Source organism: Pseudophryne corroboree, chromosome 2, assembly GCF_028390025.1.
Source record: "Pseudophryne corroboree isolate aPseCor3 chromosome 2, aPseCor3.hap2, whole genome shotgun sequence".
Lineage (NCBI taxonomy): Eukaryota > Metazoa > Chordata > Amphibia > Anura > Myobatrachidae > Pseudophryne > Pseudophryne corroboree.
Genome location: NC_086445.1, coordinates 341,704,429 through 341,726,496, shown reverse-complemented (window position 1 = coordinate 341,726,496; position 22,068 = coordinate 341,704,429). Strand labels below are relative to the sequence as shown.

Below are 22,068 nucleotides of genomic sequence, written 5' to 3'. Positions count from 1 at the left end.
CAAAGCCTCCATATGTCTCTTTGAATCAGCATCACCTGTCCATTGACGGGTCCGCAGGGACCTTCTAGCAGAAACTGCCATGGCATTGGCACTTGAACCCAACAGCCCAATATCTCTCGCAGCCTCTCTCATATATAACGCTGCGTCCTTAATGTGACCCAAGGTCAACCAAATACTATCTTTATCTAGGGTGTCAATGTCAGATGACAAGTTATCTGCCCACGCTGCAATTGCGCTACCCACCCATGCCGACGCTACTGCCGGTCTGAGTATGGCACCTGTAGTCGCATAAAATAAGAATTTACTTACCGATAATTCTATTTCTCATAGTCCGTAGTGGATGCTGGGACTCAGTCAGGACCATGGGGAATAGCGGGCTCCGCAGGAGACAGGGCACATCTAAATAAAGCTTTTAGGATCACATGGTGCGTACTGGCTCCTCCCCCTATGACCCTCCTCCAAGCCTCAGTTAGGTACTGTGCCCGGACGAGCGTACACAATAAGGAAGGATCTTGAATCCCGGGTAAGACTCATACCAGCCACACCAATCACACCGTACAACTTGTGATCTGAACCCAGTTAACAGTATGATAACAAAAAACGAAGTAGCCTCTGAAAAGATGGCTCACAACAATAGTAATAACCCGATCTTTGTAACAATAACTATGTACAAGTATTGCAGACAATCCGCACTTGGGATGGGCGCCCAGCATCCACTACGGACTATGAGAAATAGAATTATCGGTAAGTAAATTCTTATTTTCTCTAACGTCCTAGTGGATGCTGGGACTCCGTCAGGACCATGGGGATTATACCAAAGCTCCCAAACGGGCGGGAGAGTGCGGATGACTCTGCAGCACCGAATGAGAGAACTCCAGGTCCTCCTTAGCCAGAGTATCAAATTTGTAAAATTTTACAAACGTGTTCTCCCCTGACCACGTAGCTGCTCGGCAAAGTTGTAATGCCGAGACCCCTCGGGCAGCCGCCCAAGATGAGCCCACTTTCCTTGTGGAGTGGGCCTTTACAGATTTAGGCTGTGGCAGGCCTGCCACAGAATGTGCAAGTTGGATTGTGCTACAGATCCAACGTGCAATCGTCTGTTTAGACGCAGGAGCACCCATCTTGTTGGGTGCATACAATATAAACAACGAGTCAGATTTTCTGACTCCAGCTGTCCTTGAAATATATATTTTTAATGCTCTGACAACGTCCAGTAACTTGGAGTCCTCCAAGTCGCTAGTAGCCGCAGGCACCACAATAGGCTGGTTCAAGTGAAAAGCCGAAACCACCTTAGGGAGAAAATGAGGACGTGTCCGCAGTTCTGCCCTGTCCGAATGGAAAATCAGATATGGGCTTTTGTATGATAAAGCCGCCAACTCTGAAACTCTCCTGGCTGAAGCCAGGGCCAATAGCATGGTTACCTTCCATGTAAGGTATTTTAAATCTACCGATTTTAGAGGCTCAAACCAATGAGATTTGAGAAAATTCAAAACTACGTTCAAATCCCACGGTGCCACTGGAGGCACTATTGGGGGTTGTATATGTAGTACACCTTTGACAAAAGTTTGTACTTCAGGCACTGATGCCAATTCCTTCTGGAAGAAGATTGATAAGGCCGAAATTTGAACTTTAATGGACCCCAATTTTAGGCCCATAGACAATCCTGCTTGCAGGAAATGTAAGAATCGACCCAATTGAAATTCTTCCGTTGGAGCCTTCTTGGCCTCACACCACGCAACATATTTCCGCCAAATGCGGTGATAATGTTGTACAGTCACTTCCTTTCTAGCCTTAATCAAGGTAGGAATAACTTCCTCTGGAATGCCCTTTTCTTTTAGAATCCGGCGTTCAACCGCCATGCCGTCAAACGCAGACGCGGTAAGTCTTGGAACATACAAGGTCCCTGCTGAAGCAGATCCCTTCTTAGAGGTAGAGGCCACGGATCCTCCGTGAGCATCTCTTGAAGTTCCGGATACCAAGTTCTTCTTGGCCAGTCCGGAGCCACCAGTATTGTTCTTACTCCTCTTTTCCGTATAATTCTCAGTACCTTTGGTATGAGAGGCAGAGGAGGGAACACATACACTGACTGGTACACCCACGGTGTTACCAGAGCGTCCACAGCTATTGCCTGAGGGTCTCTTGACCTGGCGCAATATCTGTCCAATTTTTTGTTGAGGCGAGACGCCATCATGTCCACCTTTGGTTTTTCCCAACGGTTCACAATCATGTGGAAGACTTCTGGATGAAGTCCCCACTCTCCCGGGTGAAGGTCGTGTCTGCTGAGGAAGTCTGCTTCCCAGTTGTCCACTCCCGATATGAACACTGCTGACAGTGCTATGACATGATTCTCCGCCCAGCGCAGAATCCTTGCAGCTTCTGTCATTGCTCTTCTGCTTCTCGTGCCGCCTTGTCGGTTTACGTGGGCGACTGCCGTGATGTTGTCCGACTGGATCAACACCGGCTGACCCTGAAGCAGCGATTTTGCCAGGCTTAGAGCATTGTAGATCGCTCTTAGCTCCAGTATATTTATGTGAAGGGACGTCTCCAGGTTTGACCACACGCCCTGGAAGTTTCTTCCCTGTGTGACTGCTCCCCAGCCTCGTAGGCTGGCATCCGTAGTCACCAGGACCCAGTCCTGTATGCCGAATCTGCGGCCCTCTAACAGATGGGCACTCTGCAACCACCACAGGAGAGACAACCTTGTTCTTGGTGACAGTGTTATCCGCTGATGCATGTGCAGATGCGATCCGGACCATTTGTCCAGCAGATCCCACTGAAATGTCCGTGCATGGAATCTGCCGAATGGAATCGCTTCGTAAGAAGCCACCATCTTTCCCAGGACTCTTGTGCATTGATGTACTGACACAGTTCCTGGTTTTAGGAGGTTCCTGACAAGTTCGGATAACTCCCTTGCTTTCTCCTCCGGGAGAAACACCTTTTTCTGAACCGTGTCCAGAATCATTCCCAGGAACAGCAGACGAGTTGTCGGGGTCAATTGAGATTTTGGAAGATTCAGAATCCACCCGTGTTGCTGAAGCACTACCTGGGTTAGTGCTACACCGACTTCCAGCTGTTCTCTGGACTTTGCCCTTATCAGGAGATCGTCCAAGTAAGGGATAATTAATACGCCTTTTCTTCGTAGAAGAACCATCATTTCGGTCATTACCTTGGTAAAGACCCGAGGGGCCGTGGACAAACCAAACGGCAGCGTTTGAAACTGATAATGACAGTCTTGTATCATGAACCTGAGATACCCTTGGTGTGAGGGGTAAATTGGGACATGCAGATAAGCATCTTTTATGTCCAGGGACACCATGAAGTCCCCTTCTTCCAGATTCGCTATCACTGCTCTGAGTGACTCCATCTTGAACTTGAATTTCTGTATGTACAGGTTCAAGGATTTCAGGTTTAGAATAGGTCTTACCGAACCGTCCGGCTTCGGTACCACAAATAGTGTGGAATAATACCCCTTTCCCTGTTGTAGGAGGGGTACCTTGACTATCACCTGCTGAGAATACAGCTTGTGAATGGCTTCCAAAACCGACGTCCTTTCTGAGGGAGACGTTGGTAAAGCAGACTTTAGGAACCGGCGAGGGGGAGACCTTTCGAACTCCAACATGTAACCCTGAGATATTATCTGCAGGATCCACGGGTCCACTTGTGAGCGAGCCCACTGATTGCTGAAAATCTTGAGTCGACCCCCCACCGCTCCTGAGTCCGCTTGTAAAGCCCCAGCGTCATGCTGATGGCTTTGTAGAACCCGGGGCGGGCTTCTGGTCCTGGGCAGGGGCTGCTTGCTGCCCTCTCTTACCCTTTCCTCTGCCTCGCGGCAGATAAGACTGTCCTTTTGGTCGCTTGTTTTTATAGGAGCGAAAGGACTGCGGCTGAAAAGACGGTGTCTTTTTCTGTTGGGAGGGGGTCTGAGGTAAAAAAGTGGATTTGCCGGCAGTTGCCGTGGCCACCAGGTCCGAAAGACCGACCCCAAATAATTCCTCTCCTTTATATGGCAATACTTCCATATGCCTTTTGGAATCCGCATCACCTGACCACTGTCGCGTCCATAAACTTCTTCTGGCAGATATGGACATCGCGCTTACTCTTGATGCTAGAGTACAAATATCCCTCTGAGCATCTCGCATATAAAGAAAAGCATCCTTTAATTGCTCTAGAGTCAATAAAATACTGTCCCTATCCAGGGTATCAATATTTTCAGTCAGAGAATCCAACCACACTACCCCAGCACTGCACATCCAGGCTGAGGCTATTGCCGGTCGCAGTATAACACCAGTATGTGTGTATATACTCTTCAGTGTAGTTTCCAGCCTCCTATCTGCTGGATCCTTGAGGGCGGCCGTATCAGGAGACGGCAACGCCACTTGCTTTGATAAACGTGTGAGCGCCTTATCCACCCTAGGGGGTGTTTCCCAGCGCGCCCTAACCTCTGGTGGGAAAGGGTATAATGCCAATAACTTCTTGGAAATTTGCAGTTTTCTATCTGGGTTAACCCACGCTTCGTCACACACGTCATTCAATTCCTCTGATTCTGGAAAAGCTACAGGTAGTTTTTTTCACCCCCCACATAATACCCCTTTTCTCTATCGTCCTAAGTGGATGCTGGGGTTCCTGAAAGGACCATGGGGAATAGCGGCTCCGCAGGAGACAGGGCACAAAAAAGTAAAGCTTTACTAGGTCAGGTGGTGTGCACTGGCTCCTCCCCCCATGACCCTCCTCCAGACTCCAGTTAGATTTTGTGCCCGAACGAGAAGGGTGCAATCTAGGTGGCTCTCCTAAAGAGCTGCTTAGAGAAAGTTTAGTTTAGGTTTTTTTCTTTACAGTGAGTCCTGCTGGCAACAGGATCACTGCAACGTGGGACTTAGGGGGAAAGTAGTAAACTCACCTGCATGCAGAGTGGATTTGCTGCTTGGCTACTGGACACCATTAGCTCCAGAGGGATCGAACACAGGCCCAGCCGTGGAGTCCGGTCCCGGAGCCGCGCCGCCGACCCCCTTGCAGATGCTGAAGCGTGAAGAGGTCCGGAAACCGGCGGCTGAAGACAGTCTTCATAAGGTAGCGCACAGCACTGCAGCTGTGCGCCATTTTCCTCTCAGCACACTTCACTGGGCAGTCACTGAGGGTGCAGAGCGCTGGGGGGGGGCGCTCTGAGAGGCAAATATAAACCTTATACAAGGCTAAAAATACCTCACATATAGCCCATAGGGGCTATATGGAGATATTTAACCCCTGCCTGACTGGAAAAATAGCGGGAGAAGAACCCGCCGAAAAAGGGGCGGGGCCTATCTCCTCAGCACACGGCGCCATTTTCTGTCACAGCTCCGCTGGTCAGAACGGCTCCCAGGTCTCTCCCCTGCACTGCACTACAGAAACAGGGTAAAACAGAGAGGGGGGGCACATTAATGGCTATATATATATATATTAAAGCAGCTATAAGGGAGCACTTAATATAAGGATATCCCTTGTATATATAGCGCTTTGTGGTGTGTGCTGGCAGACTCTCCCTCTGTCTCCCCAAAAGGGCTAGTGGGTCCTGTCTTCATTAGAGCATTCCCTGTGAGTTTGCGGTGTGTGTCGGTACGTGGTGTCGACATGTATGAGGACGATATTGGTGTGGAGGCGGAGCAATTGCCAAATATGCAGATGTCACCCCCCAGGGGGTCGACACCAGAATGGATGCCTTTATTTGTGGAATTACGTGATGGTTTATCTTCCCTTAAACAGTCAGTTGAGGACATGAGGCGGCCGGACAATCAATTAATGCCTGTCCAGGCGCCTCAAACACCGTCAGGGGCTGTAAAACGCCCTTTGCCTCAGTCGGTCGACACAGACCCAGACACGGGCACTGATTCCAGTGACGACGGTAGAAATTCAAACGTATTTTCCAGTAGGGCCACACGTTATATGATTTTGGCAATGAAGGAGACGTTACATTTAGCTGATACTACAGATACCGTAAAACAGGGTATTATGTATGGTGTGAAAAAACTACAAACAGTTTTTCCTGAATCAGAAGAATTAAATGACGTGTGTGATGAAGCGTGGGTTGCTCCTGATAAAAAGTTGATAATTTCAAAAAAGTTATTGGCATTATACCCTTTCCCGCCAGAGGTTAGGGCGCGCTGGGAAACACCCCCTAAGGTGGACAAGGCGCTCACACGCTTATCCAAACAAGTGGCGTTACCCTCTCCTGAGACGGCCGCACTTAAGGATCCATCAGATAGAAAGATGGAAGTTATTCAAAAGAATATATACACACATGCAGGTGTTATACTACGACCAGCTATAGCAACTGCCTGGATGTGCAGTGCTGGAGTAGTTTGGTCAGAATCCCTGATTGAAAATATTGATACCCTAGATAGGGACAATGTTTTACTGTCGTTAGAACAAATAAAGGATGCATTTATCTATATGCGTGATGCACAGAGGGATATTTGCACACTGGCATCTCGGGTGAGTGCTATGTCCATTTCAGCCAGAAGAGCCTTATGGACACGACAGTGGACAGGCGATGCGGATTCAAAACGTCACATGGAGGTTTTGCCGTATAAAGGGGAGGAGTTATTTGGAGTTGGTCTATCAGACTTGGTGGCCACGGCTACTGCCGGGAAATCCACTTTTTTACCTCAAGTCACTCCCCAACAGAGAAAGGCACCGACCTTTCAACCGCAGCCTTTTCGCTCCTACAAAAATAAGAGAGCAAAGGGCTTGTCGTACCTGCCACGAGGCAGAGGAAGAGGGAAGAGACACCAACAGGCAGCTCCTTCCCAGGAACAGAAGCCCTCCCCGGCTCCTGCAAAAACCTCAGCATGACGCTGGGGCCTCTCAAGCGGACTCGGGGACAGTGGGGGGCCGTCTCAAAAATTACAGCGCGCAGTGGGCTCACTCGCAGGTAGACCCCTGGATCCTGCAGATAATATCTCAGGGGTACAGGTTGGAATTAGAGACGGATCCTCCTCATCGTTTCCTGAAGTCTGCCTTACCAACCGTCTCTTCCGAAAGGGAGAGGGTGTTGGAAGCCATTCACAAGCTGTACGCTCAGCAGGTGATAGTCAAAGTACCCCTATTACAACAAGGAAAGGGGTATTATTCCACTCTATTTGTGGTACCGAAGCCGGATGGCTCGGTAAGGCCTATTCTAAATCTGAAGTCCTTGAACCTCTACATAAAAAAGTTCAAGTTCAAGATGGAGTCACTCAGAGCAGTGATAGCGAACCTGGAAGAAGGGGACTTTATGGTATCCTTGGACATCAAGGATGCGTATCTACACGTTCCGATTTACCCCGCACACCAGGGGTACCTCAGGTTCATTGTTCAAAACTGTCACTATCAGTTTCAGACGCTGCCGTTCGGATTGTCCACGGCGCCTCGGGTCTTTACCAAGGTAATGGCCGAGATGATGATTCTTCTTCGAAGAAAAGGCGTATTAGTTATCCCATACTTGGACGATCTCCTAATAAGGGCAAGGTCCAGAGAACAGCTGGAGACAGCTTTAGCACTATCTCAAGAGGTGCTAAGACAACACGGGTGGATTCTGAATATTCCAAAATCCCATTTAATCCCGACAACTCGTCTGCTGTTCCTAGGAATGATTCTGGACACGGTTCAGAAAAAGGTTTTCCTTCCAGAGGAAAAAGCCAAGGAGTTATCCGATCTGGTTAGGAACCTCCTAAAACCAGGAAAAGTGTCAGTACATCAATGCACAAGAGTCCTGGGAAAAATGGTGGCTTCTTACGAAGCAATTCCATTCGGCAGATTCCATGCAAGAATATTCCAAAGGGATCTGTTGGACAAATGGTCAGGGTCGCATCTGCAGATGCACCTGCGAATAACCCTGTCACCAAAGACAAGGGTGTCACTTCTGTGGTGGTTGCAGAAGGCTCACCTATTAGAAGGCCGCAGATTCGGCATTCAGGATTGGATCCTGGTGACCACGGACGCCAGCCTGAGAGGCTGGGGAGCAGTCACACAAGGAAGAAACTTCCAGGGAGTATGGACGAGTCTGGAAAAGTCTCTTCACATAAACATTCTGGAACTAAGAGCAATCTACAATGCTCTAAGCCAGGCGGAACTTCTCCTGCAAGGAAAGCCGGTGTTGATTCAGTCGGACAACATCACGGCGGTCGCCCATGTAAACAGGCAGGGCGGCACAAGAAGCAGGAGTGCAATGGCAGAAGCTGCCAAGATTCTTCGCTGGGCGGAGAATCACGTGATAGCACTGTCAGCAGTGTTCATCCCGGGCGTGGACAACTGGGAAGCAGACTTCCTCAGCAGACACGATCTTCATCCGGGAGAGTGGGGTCTACATCCAGAAGTCTTCAACATGTTAATAGACCGTTGGGAAAGACCAATTGTAGACATGATGGCGTCTCGCCTCAACAAGAAACTGGACAAATATTGCGCCAGGTCAAGAGATCCACAGGCAATAGCTGTGGACGCACTGGTAACTCCTTGGGTGTACCAGTCAGTGTATGTGTTTCCTCCTCTGCCGCTCATACCAAAGGTATTGAAGATCATACGGCAAAGAAGAGTAAGAACAATACTAGTGGTTCCGGATTGGCCGAGAAGGACTTGGTATCCGGAACTTCAAGAGATGCTCACGGACGAACCGTGGCCTCTACCTCTGAGAAGGGACCTGCTACAGCAGGGTCCCTGTCTTTTTCAAGACTTACCGCGGCTGCGTTTGACGGCATGGCGGTTGAACGCCAGATCCTAAAAGGGAAAGGCATTCCAGAAGAAGTCATTCCTACCTTGATTAAGGCACGGAAGGAAGTCACCGTGAAACATTATCACCGCATTTGGCGAAAATATGTAGCGTGGTGCGAGGATCGGAGGGTTCCGACGGAGGAATTCCAACTGGGTCGTTTCCTACATTTCCTGCAATCAGGATTATCTATGGGTCTCAAATTGGGATCCATTAAGGTTCAAATTTCGGCCCTGTCAATATTCTTCCAAAAAGAATTGGCCTCTGTCCCTGAGGTCCAGACTTTTGTCAAGGGAGTACTGCATATACAGCCTCCTGTGGTGCCTCCGGTGGCACCGTGGGATCTAAATGTAGTTTTAGATTTCCTCAAATCCCATTGGTTTGAACCATTGAAAAAGGTGGATTTGAAATATCTCACATTGAAAGTGACTATGTTACTAGCCCTGGCCTCTGCCAGGAGAGTATCTGAATTGGCGGCTTTATCTTATAAAAGTCCTTATCTAATCTTCCATTCGGATAGGGCAGAACTGCGGACTCGTCCGCATTTTCTCCCTAAAGTGGTATCAGCATTTCATCTGAACCAACCTATTGTGGTGCCTGCGGCCACTAGCGACTTGGAGGACTCCAAGTTGTTGGACGTTGTCAGAGCCTTAAAAATATACATTGCAAGGACGGCTGGAGTCAGAAAATCTGACTCGCTGTTTATATTGTATGCACCCAACAAGTTGGGCGCACCTGCTTCTAAGCAGTCGATTGCTCGTTGGATTTGTAACACAATTCAACTTGCACATTCTGTGGCAGGCCTGCCACAGCCTAAAACTGTAAAAGCCCACTCCACAAGGAAGGTGGGCTCATCTTGGGCGGCTGCCCGAGGGGTCTCGGCATTACAACTCTGCCGAGCAGCTACGTGGTCGGGGGAGAACACGTTTGTAAAATTTTACAAATTTGATACCCTGGCAAAGGAGGACCTGGAGTTCTCTCATTCGGTGCTGCAGAGTCATCCGCACTCTCCCGCCCGTTTGGGAGCTTTGGTATAATCCCCATGGTCCTTTCAGGAACCCCAGCATCCACTTAGGACGATAGAGAAAATAAGAATTTACTTACCGATAATTCTATTTCTCGGAGTCCGTAGTGGATGCTGGGCGCCCATCCCAAGTGCGGATTATCTGCAATACTTGTACATAGTTATTGTTAACTAATTCGGGTTATTGTTAAGGAGCCATCTTTAAGAGGCCCTTTCTGTTGTCATACTGTTAACTGGGTTTAGATCACAAGTTGTACGGTGTGATTGGTGTGGCTGGTATGAGTCTTACCCGGGATTCAAAATGCCTCCCTTATTGTGTATGCTCGTCCGGGCACAGTACCTAACTGGAGTCTGGAGGAGGGTCATGGGGGGAGGAGCCAGTGCACACCACCTGACCTAGTAAAGCTTTACTTTTTTGTGCCCTGTCTCCTGCGGAGCCGCTATTCCCCATGGTCCTTTCAGGAACCCCAGCATCCACTACGGACTCCGAGAAATAGAATTATCGGTAAGTAAATTCTTATTTTTGAGGTACCAGCAGTATCAGAGATCTGCAAAGCCTCCTTCATTGCCGTGATCATATAACGTGTGGCCCTATTGGAAAATACGTTTGTTTCTTCACCGTCGACACTAGATTCATCTGTGTCGGTACCCGTGTCGACTGACTGAGGTAAGGGACGTTTTACAGCCCCTGACGGTGTCTGAGACGCCTGAGCCGGTACTAACTGGTTTTCCGGCCGTCTCATTTCGTCAACTGACTTTTGTAATGTGCTAACATTATCACGTAATTCCATAACTAAAGCCATCCATTCCGGTGTCGACTCCCTAGGGGGTGACATCACCATTACCGGCAATTGCTCTGCCTCCACACCAACATCGTCCTCATACATGTCGACACACACGTACCGACACACAGCAGCCACACAGGGAATGCTCTAATCGAAGACAGGACCCTCTTAGCCCTTTGGGGAGACAGAGGGAGAGTTTGCCAGCACACACCAAAAACGCTATAAATGTATATAAACAACCCTAGAAGGTGTTGTTTTTGATATAAGCGCTTTTAATATATCAATATCGCCAAATTATGCCCCCCTTCTCTTTGTTACCCTGTTTCTGTAGTGCAGTGCAGGGGAGAGTCCTGGGAGCCTTCCTCACCAGCGGAGCTGAGCAGGAAAATGGCGCTGAGTGCTGAGGAGAATAAGCTCCACCCCTTTTTCGGCGGGCTTTTCTCCCGGGTTTTAAGAAAACTGGCCTGGGTTAAATACATACATATAGCCTTAATGGCTATATGTGATGTATTTATTTTGCCACTAAAGGTATTTAATATTGCTGCCCAGGGCGCCCCCAGCAGCGCCCTGCACCCTCCGTGACTGAATCAGTGAGACGTGTAGCAACAATGGCGCACAGCTGCAGTGCTGTGCGCTACCTTCATGAAGACTGAGGAGTCTTCTGCCGCCTGCTTTCCGGACCTCCGTCTTCAGCGTCTGTAAGGGGGATCGGCGGCGCGGCTCCGGGACGAACCCCAGGAGGACCTGTGTTCCGACTCCCTCTGGAGCTAAGTGTCCAGTAGCCTAAGACTCCAATCCATCCTGCACGCAGGTGAGTTGGAAATCTCTCCCCTAAGTCCCTCGATGCAGTGATCCTGTTGCCAGCAGGATTCACTGAGATTTAAACCATAAAAAACTTTTTCTAAGCAGCTCTTTAGGAGAGCCACCTAGATTGCACCCTTCTCGGACGGGCACAAAAACCTAACTGAGGCTTGGAGGAGGGTCATAGGGGGAGGAGCCAGTACGCACCATGTGATCCTAAAAGCTTTATTTAGATGTGCCCTGTCTCCTGCGGAGCCCGCTATTCCCCATGGTCCTGACGGAGTCCCAGCATCCACTAGGACGTTAGAGAAATTGATTTTAAGGTAGTTTCCTGTCTGCGATCCGCAGGATCCTTGAGGGCTGCCGTGTCCGGGGACGGTAGTGCAACCTTTTTGGACAAGCGCGTCAAGGCCTTGTCCACCGTGGGCGAGGATTCCCACCGTGACCTGTCCTTTGAGGGGAAAGGATACGCCATAATAATTCTCTTGGGAGCCTGCAGTCTCTTGTCTGGAGTTTCCCAAGCCTTTTCAAATAAAGCGTTCAGCTCATGAGATGGGGGAAACGTTACCTCAGGTTTCTTTTCCTTAAACATGTAGACCCTCGTGTCAGGGACAGAGGGGTCCTCTGTGATATGCAAAACATCTTTTATTGCAATAATCATATATTGAATACTCTTGGCCACCCTTGGGTGCAACCTTGCATCATCATAGTCGACACTGGAGTCGGAATCCGTGTCGGTATCAGTGTCTGCTATCTGGGAAAAGGGACGTTTATGGGACCCTGAAGGGTCCCTGCTTTGTCCTTGGACTCTGCTTTGTCCAATCTCTTATGTAATAAGGTCACATTAGCATTTTAAACATTCCACATATCCAACCAATCAGGTGGCGGCTGCGCCGACGGAGACACCACCACCATCTGTTCTGCATCCTCCCTAGACGAGCCTTCCGCTTCAGACATGTCGACACACACGTACTGACACCCCCACACACACTGGGATATATGAATATGGGGACAGCCCCCCAATAAGGCCCTTTGGAGAGACAGAAAGAGAATATGCCAGCACACACCCAGCGCCACTAGATACTGAAAAAACAAAGTCCCAGCCTGAATAGTGCTTTTTATATATAATTTGCACCAAATAAATGTGCCCCCCCCCCCCTCTCGTTTTTTGTCCCCTGTTACTTGTTCAGCAGGGGAGAGTCTGGGAGCAGCTTCTCTGCAGCATGCTGTGGAGAAAATGGCGCTGGTTAGTGCTGGAAGATCAAGCCCCGTCCCCTCGACGGCGGGCTTCGGTCCCGCTCATTTGTTTATACTGGCGGGGGTTTTATAACATATTGCCTCCGCAGTATCTAATAATGGTGCCAGTTTAATGTGAGGTAATTATTGTTGCCCAGGACGCCCCCCCCCCCCCCTGCGCCCTTGCTGTGCCTTGTGTGTGTGTGGGAGCAATGGCGCGCAGCGCGACCGCTGCGCAGGTACCTCAGGAAGATCTGAAGTCTTCTGCCGCCTTTGAAGTCTTCTTACTTCATATACTTACCCGGCTTCTATCTTCCGGCTCTGTGAGGAGGACTGCGGCGCGGCTCAGGGATGAACAGCAAGGACGACACCTGTGTTCCGACCCTCTGGAGCTAATGGTGTCCAGTAGCCTAAGAAGCAGAGCCTATCAGTAAAGTAGGACTGCTTCTCTCCCCTCAGTCCCACGAAGCAGGGAGCCTGTTGCCAGCAGTGCTCCCTGAAAATAAAAAACCTAACAAAAGTATTTTCAGAGAAACTCAGTAGAGCTCCCCTGCAGTGCACCCAGTCTCCTCTGGGCACAGGATCTAACTGAGGTCTGGAGGAGGGGCATTAGGGGAGGAGCCAGTTCACACCCATCTAAAGTCTTAGAGTGCTCATGTCTCCTGCGGAGCCCGTCTATACCCCATGGTCCTTACGGAGTCCCCAGCATCCTCTAGGACGTAAGACAAAACGATATTGCAGAGCTGGCTTGATAATTCACCCCCTCAATTACCATTGTTTTTTAATAAACTATACTTTCTATTTCGAATGGACTGGATGGAGACACTCCTGCATAAGGAATGGGAAGTGGAGCATTTTTTTTTTTTACTCTGGGAGTCGTACATAGACACGCTCCCACTTATAACTAGAAATCAGATTCATTATAGTCTTAAGGACACCACATGGTATCTTGCCAGGCTGATAACCCATGATCCTCTGATAGCCTTGGCGTAGGGGGGAGGGAGAGGGACACTCACTCCTTGCATGTTGGCCGTTGTTGGGTTTCAGGACTAGCAGTCTTATTTGTTTTTGTGTGTTCAAAAATTATTTTTGGGACATTGCTTTTGACGATTATTGATTTATACTGATATACAATAAGTTTTCCTCGAAACCAAGAGATGTTCACTTCGAACACTTAATGTTATACTCAGAGTTACTTATTTGTATGACTGTTTCCATTATAACGAGAGTTTGTATCACTGTATGATATCTGCTTTGTCCGCATTTTGCAACCGGACTTATCGAATCAACATTGTAACTACTGTGGTATGTTTGTGTCACTTCATTGTTGCCTCAATAATAAAAAATTTAAAAGAAAAAAGAAAAAGTGTTAAAATATATAAAAAAAAAAAAAAAAACATGATGTGCAGGACCCCCCCCCCCCCCCCCCCCCAAAAAAAAGCATAAACAGCTATGCATAAATCGTATCAAAAATACAGGGGAAAAAGTAAGAGGGGGTTCCCCGTATTTAAACAACCAGCATCAGACTCTTGGACTGGTCCTGGTTCCAAAAATACAGGCGACAAAAGAAGTAGGGTCCCCAGTGTTTTTGGAACTAGCACTGGGCTTCACTAGCCAGGGAGCTGATGCCGCAGCCGGGGGACACTTTTATATAGGTCCCTGCGGCCAAACCATCACTCCCCCAACTAGTTACCCCTGGCCGGGCTTCCCTGGGGGAGTGGGGACCCCTTAAATCAAGGGGTCCCCCCTCCAGGCAAAGCAAAAAAGCACACAACCGACAAAACTATGTTACACTGCAGGTGGGGCAGATGTAACATGTGCAGATAGAGTTAGATTTGGGTGGGGTAAGTTCAAACTGAAATCTAAATTGCGCTGTAAATATAAAGCAGACAGTATTTATCATGCACAGAAACAATGTAATCCCCCCCCCCAAAAAAAAAATCTAAATCTCTCTGCACGTTACATCTGCCCCACCTGCAGCGCAACATGGTTTTGCCCCTTAGTGTGCTTTTTTTGCTTTGCAAACAAACCTAAATAACCCCCATAGGCAGCATGTAGTGTAAACACAGTTTTTCTAAATGAGAATTATATGGCTGAAAACTGAAAAGGGAAACAGAGGTTGTAGGGATCGTCAGTCCCTTACTAAAGAAAAACACATTCAATAACATAACCCCCTGTAAAAATGCAGTGTGGTGATAATGCTGCATTTTGCTGGTACGAGGCGCCTAGGTGTGTGCTGGTGTACACCTACATGTCCTCCAAAGTGCATGAACTGCAATGTAAGATAAGAGAGGCCTGCACAAGCTGATAGGAAAAGCTGGGCAGAACATGTGCGGTTCTTTGCCAAGTACACGTAGGTGTATGGCTAATAGGTGTAAGTTTTGAGGACAGACATTATTTTGTGGCTGCCATTTTCAGTGATCAAAATTACTTGATTTCTACACCAGATCACAGCAAAGAGAGATCCAGTCTCTGTCTGTACTGTAAACCTTGCAGATGTACCTCAGAGGAGATGCAAATTTCTAGGTCAACTTTGAGCAAAGTAAAAAATAAAAAAAAGCTAAAAAATAAAAAAATAGCCACATGTACTAAAGACAGCCCTCATGTAACTTCACTCATGGTCACTATAATCCAGTACATGAGGTTCTAATCCATAGATTAATCTAATTAATAATGAATCTAATTAATTAATCTAATCTAATCCATAGAATCCGTGAGTACAGAGTACATGAGGCTTAAGAGTGCAGTATTAGGAGGGGTGGTCTTCAGTATGCCGGCGGTCGGGCTCCCGGCGACCAGCATACCGGTGCCGGGAGCCCGACAGCCGGCATACCGACACTTATTCTCCCTCGTGGGGGTCCACGACCCCCCTGGAGGGAGGGAGGGAGAATAAAATAGTGTGGCGCACTTAGCGCGCCACCGTGCCCGTAGCGTGGCGAGCGCAGCGAGCCCGCAAGGGGCTCACTGTCGGTAAGCCGGCGGTCGGGCTCCCGGCGCCGGTATGCTGGTCGCCGGGAGCCCGACCGCCGGCATATCGTAGTGAACCCATTAGGAGAATACAGAAATGTTGGTACTCATGTAGGCGGTGATTCTAACATGTTAGGAAGGAGACTGGACTCGGAAAGTATATACCCACAGTTCGCCTGTTTGGTTATTTTTGCATACACAAAAAACTGACTGCACTTCCATTTGGCAAGGCACATACAAAAGACCAGAAATTAGATGTACCTGAATTGCACTGGACAGAACATACAGCAGCAGTGTCCAAACGTAGTTAAAACAGTGCCAATAAAAACTGTGTGCAAGCCCACATACATATGTTCTATACACAGATTGTCAGATTCTGAGTTTGTGGAAGTGCTGATTACAGCAGAAGCAGATGGTAACTTAGAACTGAAGACTGGTGAGGGCTGATAACAAGCCAAAGGAATGTGAGCACTCACATAGAAAATTAAGGTAACTGTTACAGAGGCTGGAGGTTGAGAACTGGGAACAACTTCTGCCACAGGGGACCAGGAGTCCTAGGAGACTTAAGGTCCGTACACACTTAACGATAAAATGAGCGACGTCGCTCATTTTCCCCCTTTTTGAGAGACGTCGCTCATTTTATCGTCAAGTGTGTATGCCGCCAGCGACAACCGATGCGCGGCCCCGTGGGTCGGCAACGATCGTCGCTGTCGGTAGAGCATGCATGAAGGATGTGGACTGTCGTCCACGACCTTCATGCAGGGCTGGCAGAGGCGTGACGTCACTGAGCGATATGAGCGGTCATATCGCTCAGTGTGTATAATCGGCCGCCGACCGGCCGGCCTGGGAGGGGGAAACATTAGACGATGTCGCTCACAGGGCGACATCGTCTAATGTGTATGGACCTTAAGGAGGACATTTACTAAGCAGTGATAAGAGCGGAGAAGTGAGCCAGTGGAGAAGTTGCCCCATCAACCAATCAGTAGCTCTGTATAATTTTATTGTATGCAAATTATAGATGTTACTTCAGTGCTGATTGGTTGACATGGGCACTTCCTCCATTGGCTCACTTCTCCGCTCTTATCACTGCTTAGTAAATGTCCCCCTGATTGTGTTGGCAAGGTGCAAGAGGCAAGGAGCAGATGAAATAGGGAGCTTCAGTACTGGATTGGATATGTGAGTCATGTGGAGTGGAGAAACACTGTGGATGGCTGGAAATGCTCATCTGACCTTAGGAAAGATGGCCGTGCCGTTACTGCGAGGGCCCACAGCTACAGGAGAATTCTAACATGACTGGCAAGCTAACATGCCTAAGCCAGTGCAGCACTGAACAGGGTAAGATGGTTTAAGTACCCGCGATGCAACACAGATATTCTAGATCAGTTTTTTAACACAAAAAAAAACAAAACAGCACTTACTTTTGAATAACAGTGACATCTACGTTCCTGGACCAGTAACGAATAATAAGGAACATTTGGTTCAGTTATCAAAACTCCTCCATATTTACTGACGGCATCTTCATACCTGCAAGAACACTATTTAGTAATACAGAATATTTGTATTTTAGAGAACTCGCACAGTTATTCTTCATGTATATTTGTGAATACAATAAAACAATATAATATACAGCAAATTATGTGCATTGGAGGGTTCAGACGATAGACGCTCGATATCCCGACCGCCGGGATACCGACAACTATTCTCCCTCTTGGGTTGTCCACGACACCCCTGGAGGGAGAATAAATAGCGTAGTGCGCCACCGTGCCCGCAGCATGGCGTGTGCAGCTCTTTTGCGCTCGCCCCACTGCCGGCATTCCGGCGATTGGGATTACAGCACCATGATCCTGAGCGCCAGTCTTTCTTTTTCATCCACTAGGGGTCACTGGAGTACTCTTGGATATGGACTGGGCGTAGCCGGAAAAGGCACATATTTAAATATTTAAATTAGTAACTGGCCATCCCCTCCATATTCCCATAGAGCCTTCAGTATTTTTCTGTGCCTCTAGCGGAAGGTACTGTGGACTGAATGTCCTGCGATTCTTCAAGCAAGATTATATTTGTTTTTTTCTACCTGATCCCTTCCCAACTTATTAGAGAAGTTCGGGTTAGGGATCATTGGTGCTGCATTAGCAGCAGATGGTCTGCCGGCGCTCATACAAAGGGCCCCGCCATTGACCAAAATCAGCGCAGGACGGCGCTTACAGAAAAGTCCCGTCATGGCCTCCGCAGGTGGTGCAGGTACTGAGCGGTAGGCAGCTCTCACTGCCGCCGCTCACTTACTTACTTTTTCGGTCTATTGCGGGCGGTCAGCTCACGCTGCCGTCCATTATGGGGGACTGTATGTGTTTATATACTTTAACTGTAAACGTTCCCCTGCTGCCTGCCACTAGATAAACCTTGCTGCCACTATAATGCTCCACTGGGCTTGCAGAGGGAGCCAGCGAGCGAAACCCGGCACTGCCGCAGGGCCGCTCGACCTTTCCCGGATCCCTTCATTGTCAGCACCCGGCGCCGCGGGGCGCTTGCAGTAACTAGCGAGCAGTTCCCGCCACTACCGCCGGAACGCTCGCCGCCCCCCGCCTCTCTGGCGTCCGCGCAATCCGTCCTCCTCCCTACGGCTCTGGTGGGGTGAGCGGCCGATATGACCTCAGCTGCTGCCGCGGCCCGCTCTGGCGGCCGCTCACCAATCTCCGGCGTGCAGTCCTTCACACGGCCGCGGTAAGACTCGCACTCCCCGTCTCCCGTCTGCTAAACAACTGGGGGGGGGGAACCAGTAAAAGAAGAAAGTGGGGGAAGTCGGCAGCCAGAATAAAGGCTGCACCTGCAAATAATACTCCTCTGCAGGAGAGAGAGGGGGGAGGAAACCCGCAGGGAGTCCCCAATAACTAAGCTGCGTTTAGGCAGCAAAATAATCAGGATTTTAAGCCTGTGGCCAATATCAGAGTCTCTGTTACTTATACAATATACCTGTCGGTGTGTATCTGTGTATGTATATATATGATTGATATATATATATATATATATATATATATGTGTATGTATAAGTATTTGTTTACACACTGATGGTATACAGATAGGTGTGTCGGTGTATCTGTGTATATATATATATATATATATATATATATATATATATATATCTCTATCGATCTATCTATATATCTATATATCTATATATATATATATATAGAACTTGGTGTATCGGCAATCTTGCAATAAGCAAGCACATGGCCGGACACCATTTTAACATTACTTCCTGGTTCTTCCCAGGAAGTTGCTGCCCTACAACACTGGGCCTCTAGAGGAGCCGGGGTGTTAGGAATTTTATTTTCTTGGTTTTGTACAGCACAAGATGAACACGTGTGCTGTAATGTAGATTTATACACACTTTATTTACGTGGTACTAAGTCACGGTACTGGTCTATCCTTCTGTACTTGCTTGTCCGTGTACATAAGGAGTAAGTCTAAGACATAGCAGCTTCGCTGCAGAGTCCGTCGGACAAATAAGACTGCACATACGCACTATTGCCGTTCCTCGTTGGGGGAGGCTGGCGTATATACTGACTGTGAACAATTGTTATTATTGTTTTATAATTTGACAGTTTCAGAGATACCCGTCGCAGTGTGCCCTACAGTATACAGCAGTAGGGGTGTTGTTTAACCTGGTTTGGGCCCGGTTTCGGCTTACCAGGGCAGTGGTTGCATGGCAAAACAGTTCACGTTTGCCCTACAAGAGGAACACCTTACGCTTCTCGCTGATCACACTTGTGAATCTGCTCAATATCTAGGTACAGTTTCTGTGGACGTCAGCCAGTTTAGTTCTCGCTTTTAAGTTTCACTAGTGCGGCAAGACGTGCTTTTTCGCTACGTGCTTAACAGGACGGTGTCCGTTTCAAAACGAGAATAGAAACATTACCTTACGCTGCCCACAGGTTTCGGCCTGTCTTGGACAAATTTCTGAATAAATATACTCAGGATATAGTCTTTACATCTCGGTCCTTTCGGGCCCGTGCTACAGAAACAGCCACAGGCGGGTCAGGTGGTAGTGAACGTGGTTTTCGATAACCTCTAATTGCCTGATTGTCGTCAATATACGGTTAAAGTGCTGCCACCTACTTCCAGGCATCTTTAACCAGGGTTTCAGTGGCGTTTACAGCTAAGCCACTGAAAAGCCAGGGCTAGAATGAGTTTCCAGGCCATCGCCGATCGTCAGTTGTGGGCATCCACAGTTGGGGGATCCGCAATTTTGGGTTCGCAGTTTACCAGACACAGGTTGATTGTTTTCCACCATTGCAATTTGCAAGACGGGTCTGCCTGGGTCAGAAGATAAAATCGCGGTTCAGCACACCGCCATACAAGCTCTAGTAGATTGAGCACTTTGACTGCAGTCAACAACAGAGTCACGGTCATTATTCCAGTTTGGGGTAGTTCCAAAGTTGGCTGAATCTGTCAGTCCGATACTGACCCTTCAGGTCAATCAGTGCGTCGCTTACTACACATTCATGAATACCTGCAGTTGGTGACTACAGGTTGAAATCCACAGTGATTCTGGATTTCAACAAGAATAAGTACTTAGACGCATCAGGCCTACTTAAGTTTGCAGTAAAAACCATTCTCGCTTTCAAGCGCTACCGTTTTGGCTTCGTATGGCGCCTAGGGTTGTCACAAGTAATGGCTATCGTGATAGCTCATCCCTGGAAGTGATAACAGTTCCGTGTTTTGCAGATCTGCTCATTAAAGCTCCGTCTCAAAACTTTGTCATGCAACGGCCCTTACTAACGGTACAATGGCGTCGTTCAGCACGGTTAGATTGTTAACCTAGAGATATCAAGCCTCATTCCGTAACAACGGACTCATGCATAGGGATAATTCCGTGATTACACGGATTTACCGGCCTGAACATACCACACAAACTGTTCGTCATCACGTACAGTTCGTACGCAAGCTACGGACAGTCTTGATCCGTTTGGCTTTTTGCCTATTGGAAAGGAGAGTGACATCTTTCGACGCACTCTAGTTCGCAAGGAGTCACACGGGTCATTTTCACCTGGAAGTTCTTGCACGCTCCTACAAGTTCATCAAATAGTACGGTTGTCTCTAAGGGCCAGAGTTTCACTACTCTAGTGGCTCCAAGTACATAATTTTACCGCAGGGACAATGTTCGGCGTCTGGAATTGGATAATTCTAAATATGAACGCGAGTCTCAGATGTTGGGGACCTGGGGTCCCAAATGATCAACTTCACAAATCACGGAAGATTTCGGTCAAACGCGCTGCGGCAAGCGGGCCACATGCTCCGTTCTCAGACTGTCCAAGTGCGGTCAGTCAACACAACGGCGATCGCATACATCACCGATCAAGGATGAAATCGAAGTCGCATGCCCATGCGGCAAGTTGCTCGATGTTCATTCTGGGAGTGAACAGCTGGAAGGCAGCTTATTCCAGGACACTAAGCATTGAATTCTTAAGTGTTCCAGATGTTGGTCCAGCGGTGGAGTTACCCACAGGGGTATCTATTGGCATCTCGCAAAAAAAAAAACCATCCAAGTATGTGTCCATCCCAGTATGTGTCCAGGACAAGAGCTCCGAAGGCAGCAGCTGTGGATGCTCTCACGATCGCGTGGCTGTACAGCGTTGTGAATCTGTTACAACGTTTACGCTGCTTCCTCGGGTACTAAAATAAATCATACAAGACTCCATGACAGTCATACTAGTGGCGCCACATTGGCCTCGGAGGCCATGGTTCTTGGATCTCCGCGAACTACTCGCAGCCAATCCTTCACCGCTCTCACCACGTCCGGACCTGTCCCACTAGGGTCAGTTTTTTACCCCGATTTAGCGCGGCAGCGTTTGACGGGGTGGCTGTTCAAAGCGCTCTCTTAAGAACGGATGGCATTCCAGAATCTGGTATGCAAACCATGTTAGGGGCTGGGAAGCCAGTACGGCAGCTCATTATCACAAGGTTTAGCGTGCCTCTATAGGTTGGTGTGACGCTCAGAAGTTTCCAACATCATTTTCAAGTTATCCCGTCTTTTAATATTTTTACAGACTGGGTTTGGTGAAGGATTATATTCTACACTCAAGGTGCAGGTCTCTGCATGTCAATTTACCTGCAAAGGTGTTTGGCTCCTTTGCCGATTGTACACACTTTCCTGCACGGTGTCCTCAGACGACCTCCATTTATACCACCTACAGTGCCATGGGACTTGATCTGGTTTTAGGTTTTTTATTTACAGTCTTCATTTGTTAAATTCTTACAACAAGTGGATGTTACGTTTATCAATTGGTAAACACTTTTCTCTTAGCCTTAGCCTCTCAGCAAGGCGTGTTTTAACATAGGGTGGCTTGCATGACAAGGCCCCCAATCTGGTGTTTTATGGTCATAGGGCAGAACTTCGCACAAATTCCGTGTTCCAGTCAAAGATCGTATAATGTCACGCATCAATTAATTAATGTAGTTCCTCGGTTATCAATATGTTCGAGAACTTAAGTTACTTTGAATGTGGTACGCGCACTACGCGTTTATGTAACCCAATCATCAAT

The 22,068-nt window shown here is 48.2% G+C and overlaps 1 protein-coding gene across 3 annotated transcripts in view; it reads right to left on the bottom strand.

Moving 5' to 3' along the window:
• DNAJC3 (DnaJ heat shock protein family (Hsp40) member C3) overlaps positions 1-22,068 on the bottom strand; it is a 315,586-nt gene that overhangs the window by 67,318 nt on the left and 226,200 nt on the right. For all 3 annotated transcript variants that reach the window (XM_063953028.1, XM_063953030.1, XM_063953027.1), the window contains one exon: positions 16,948-17,053. In XM_063953028.1, the coding sequence (XP_063809098.1) occupies positions 16,948-17,053 (106 nt within the window). The remainder of the gene's footprint in view (positions 1-16,947; positions 17,054-22,068) is intronic.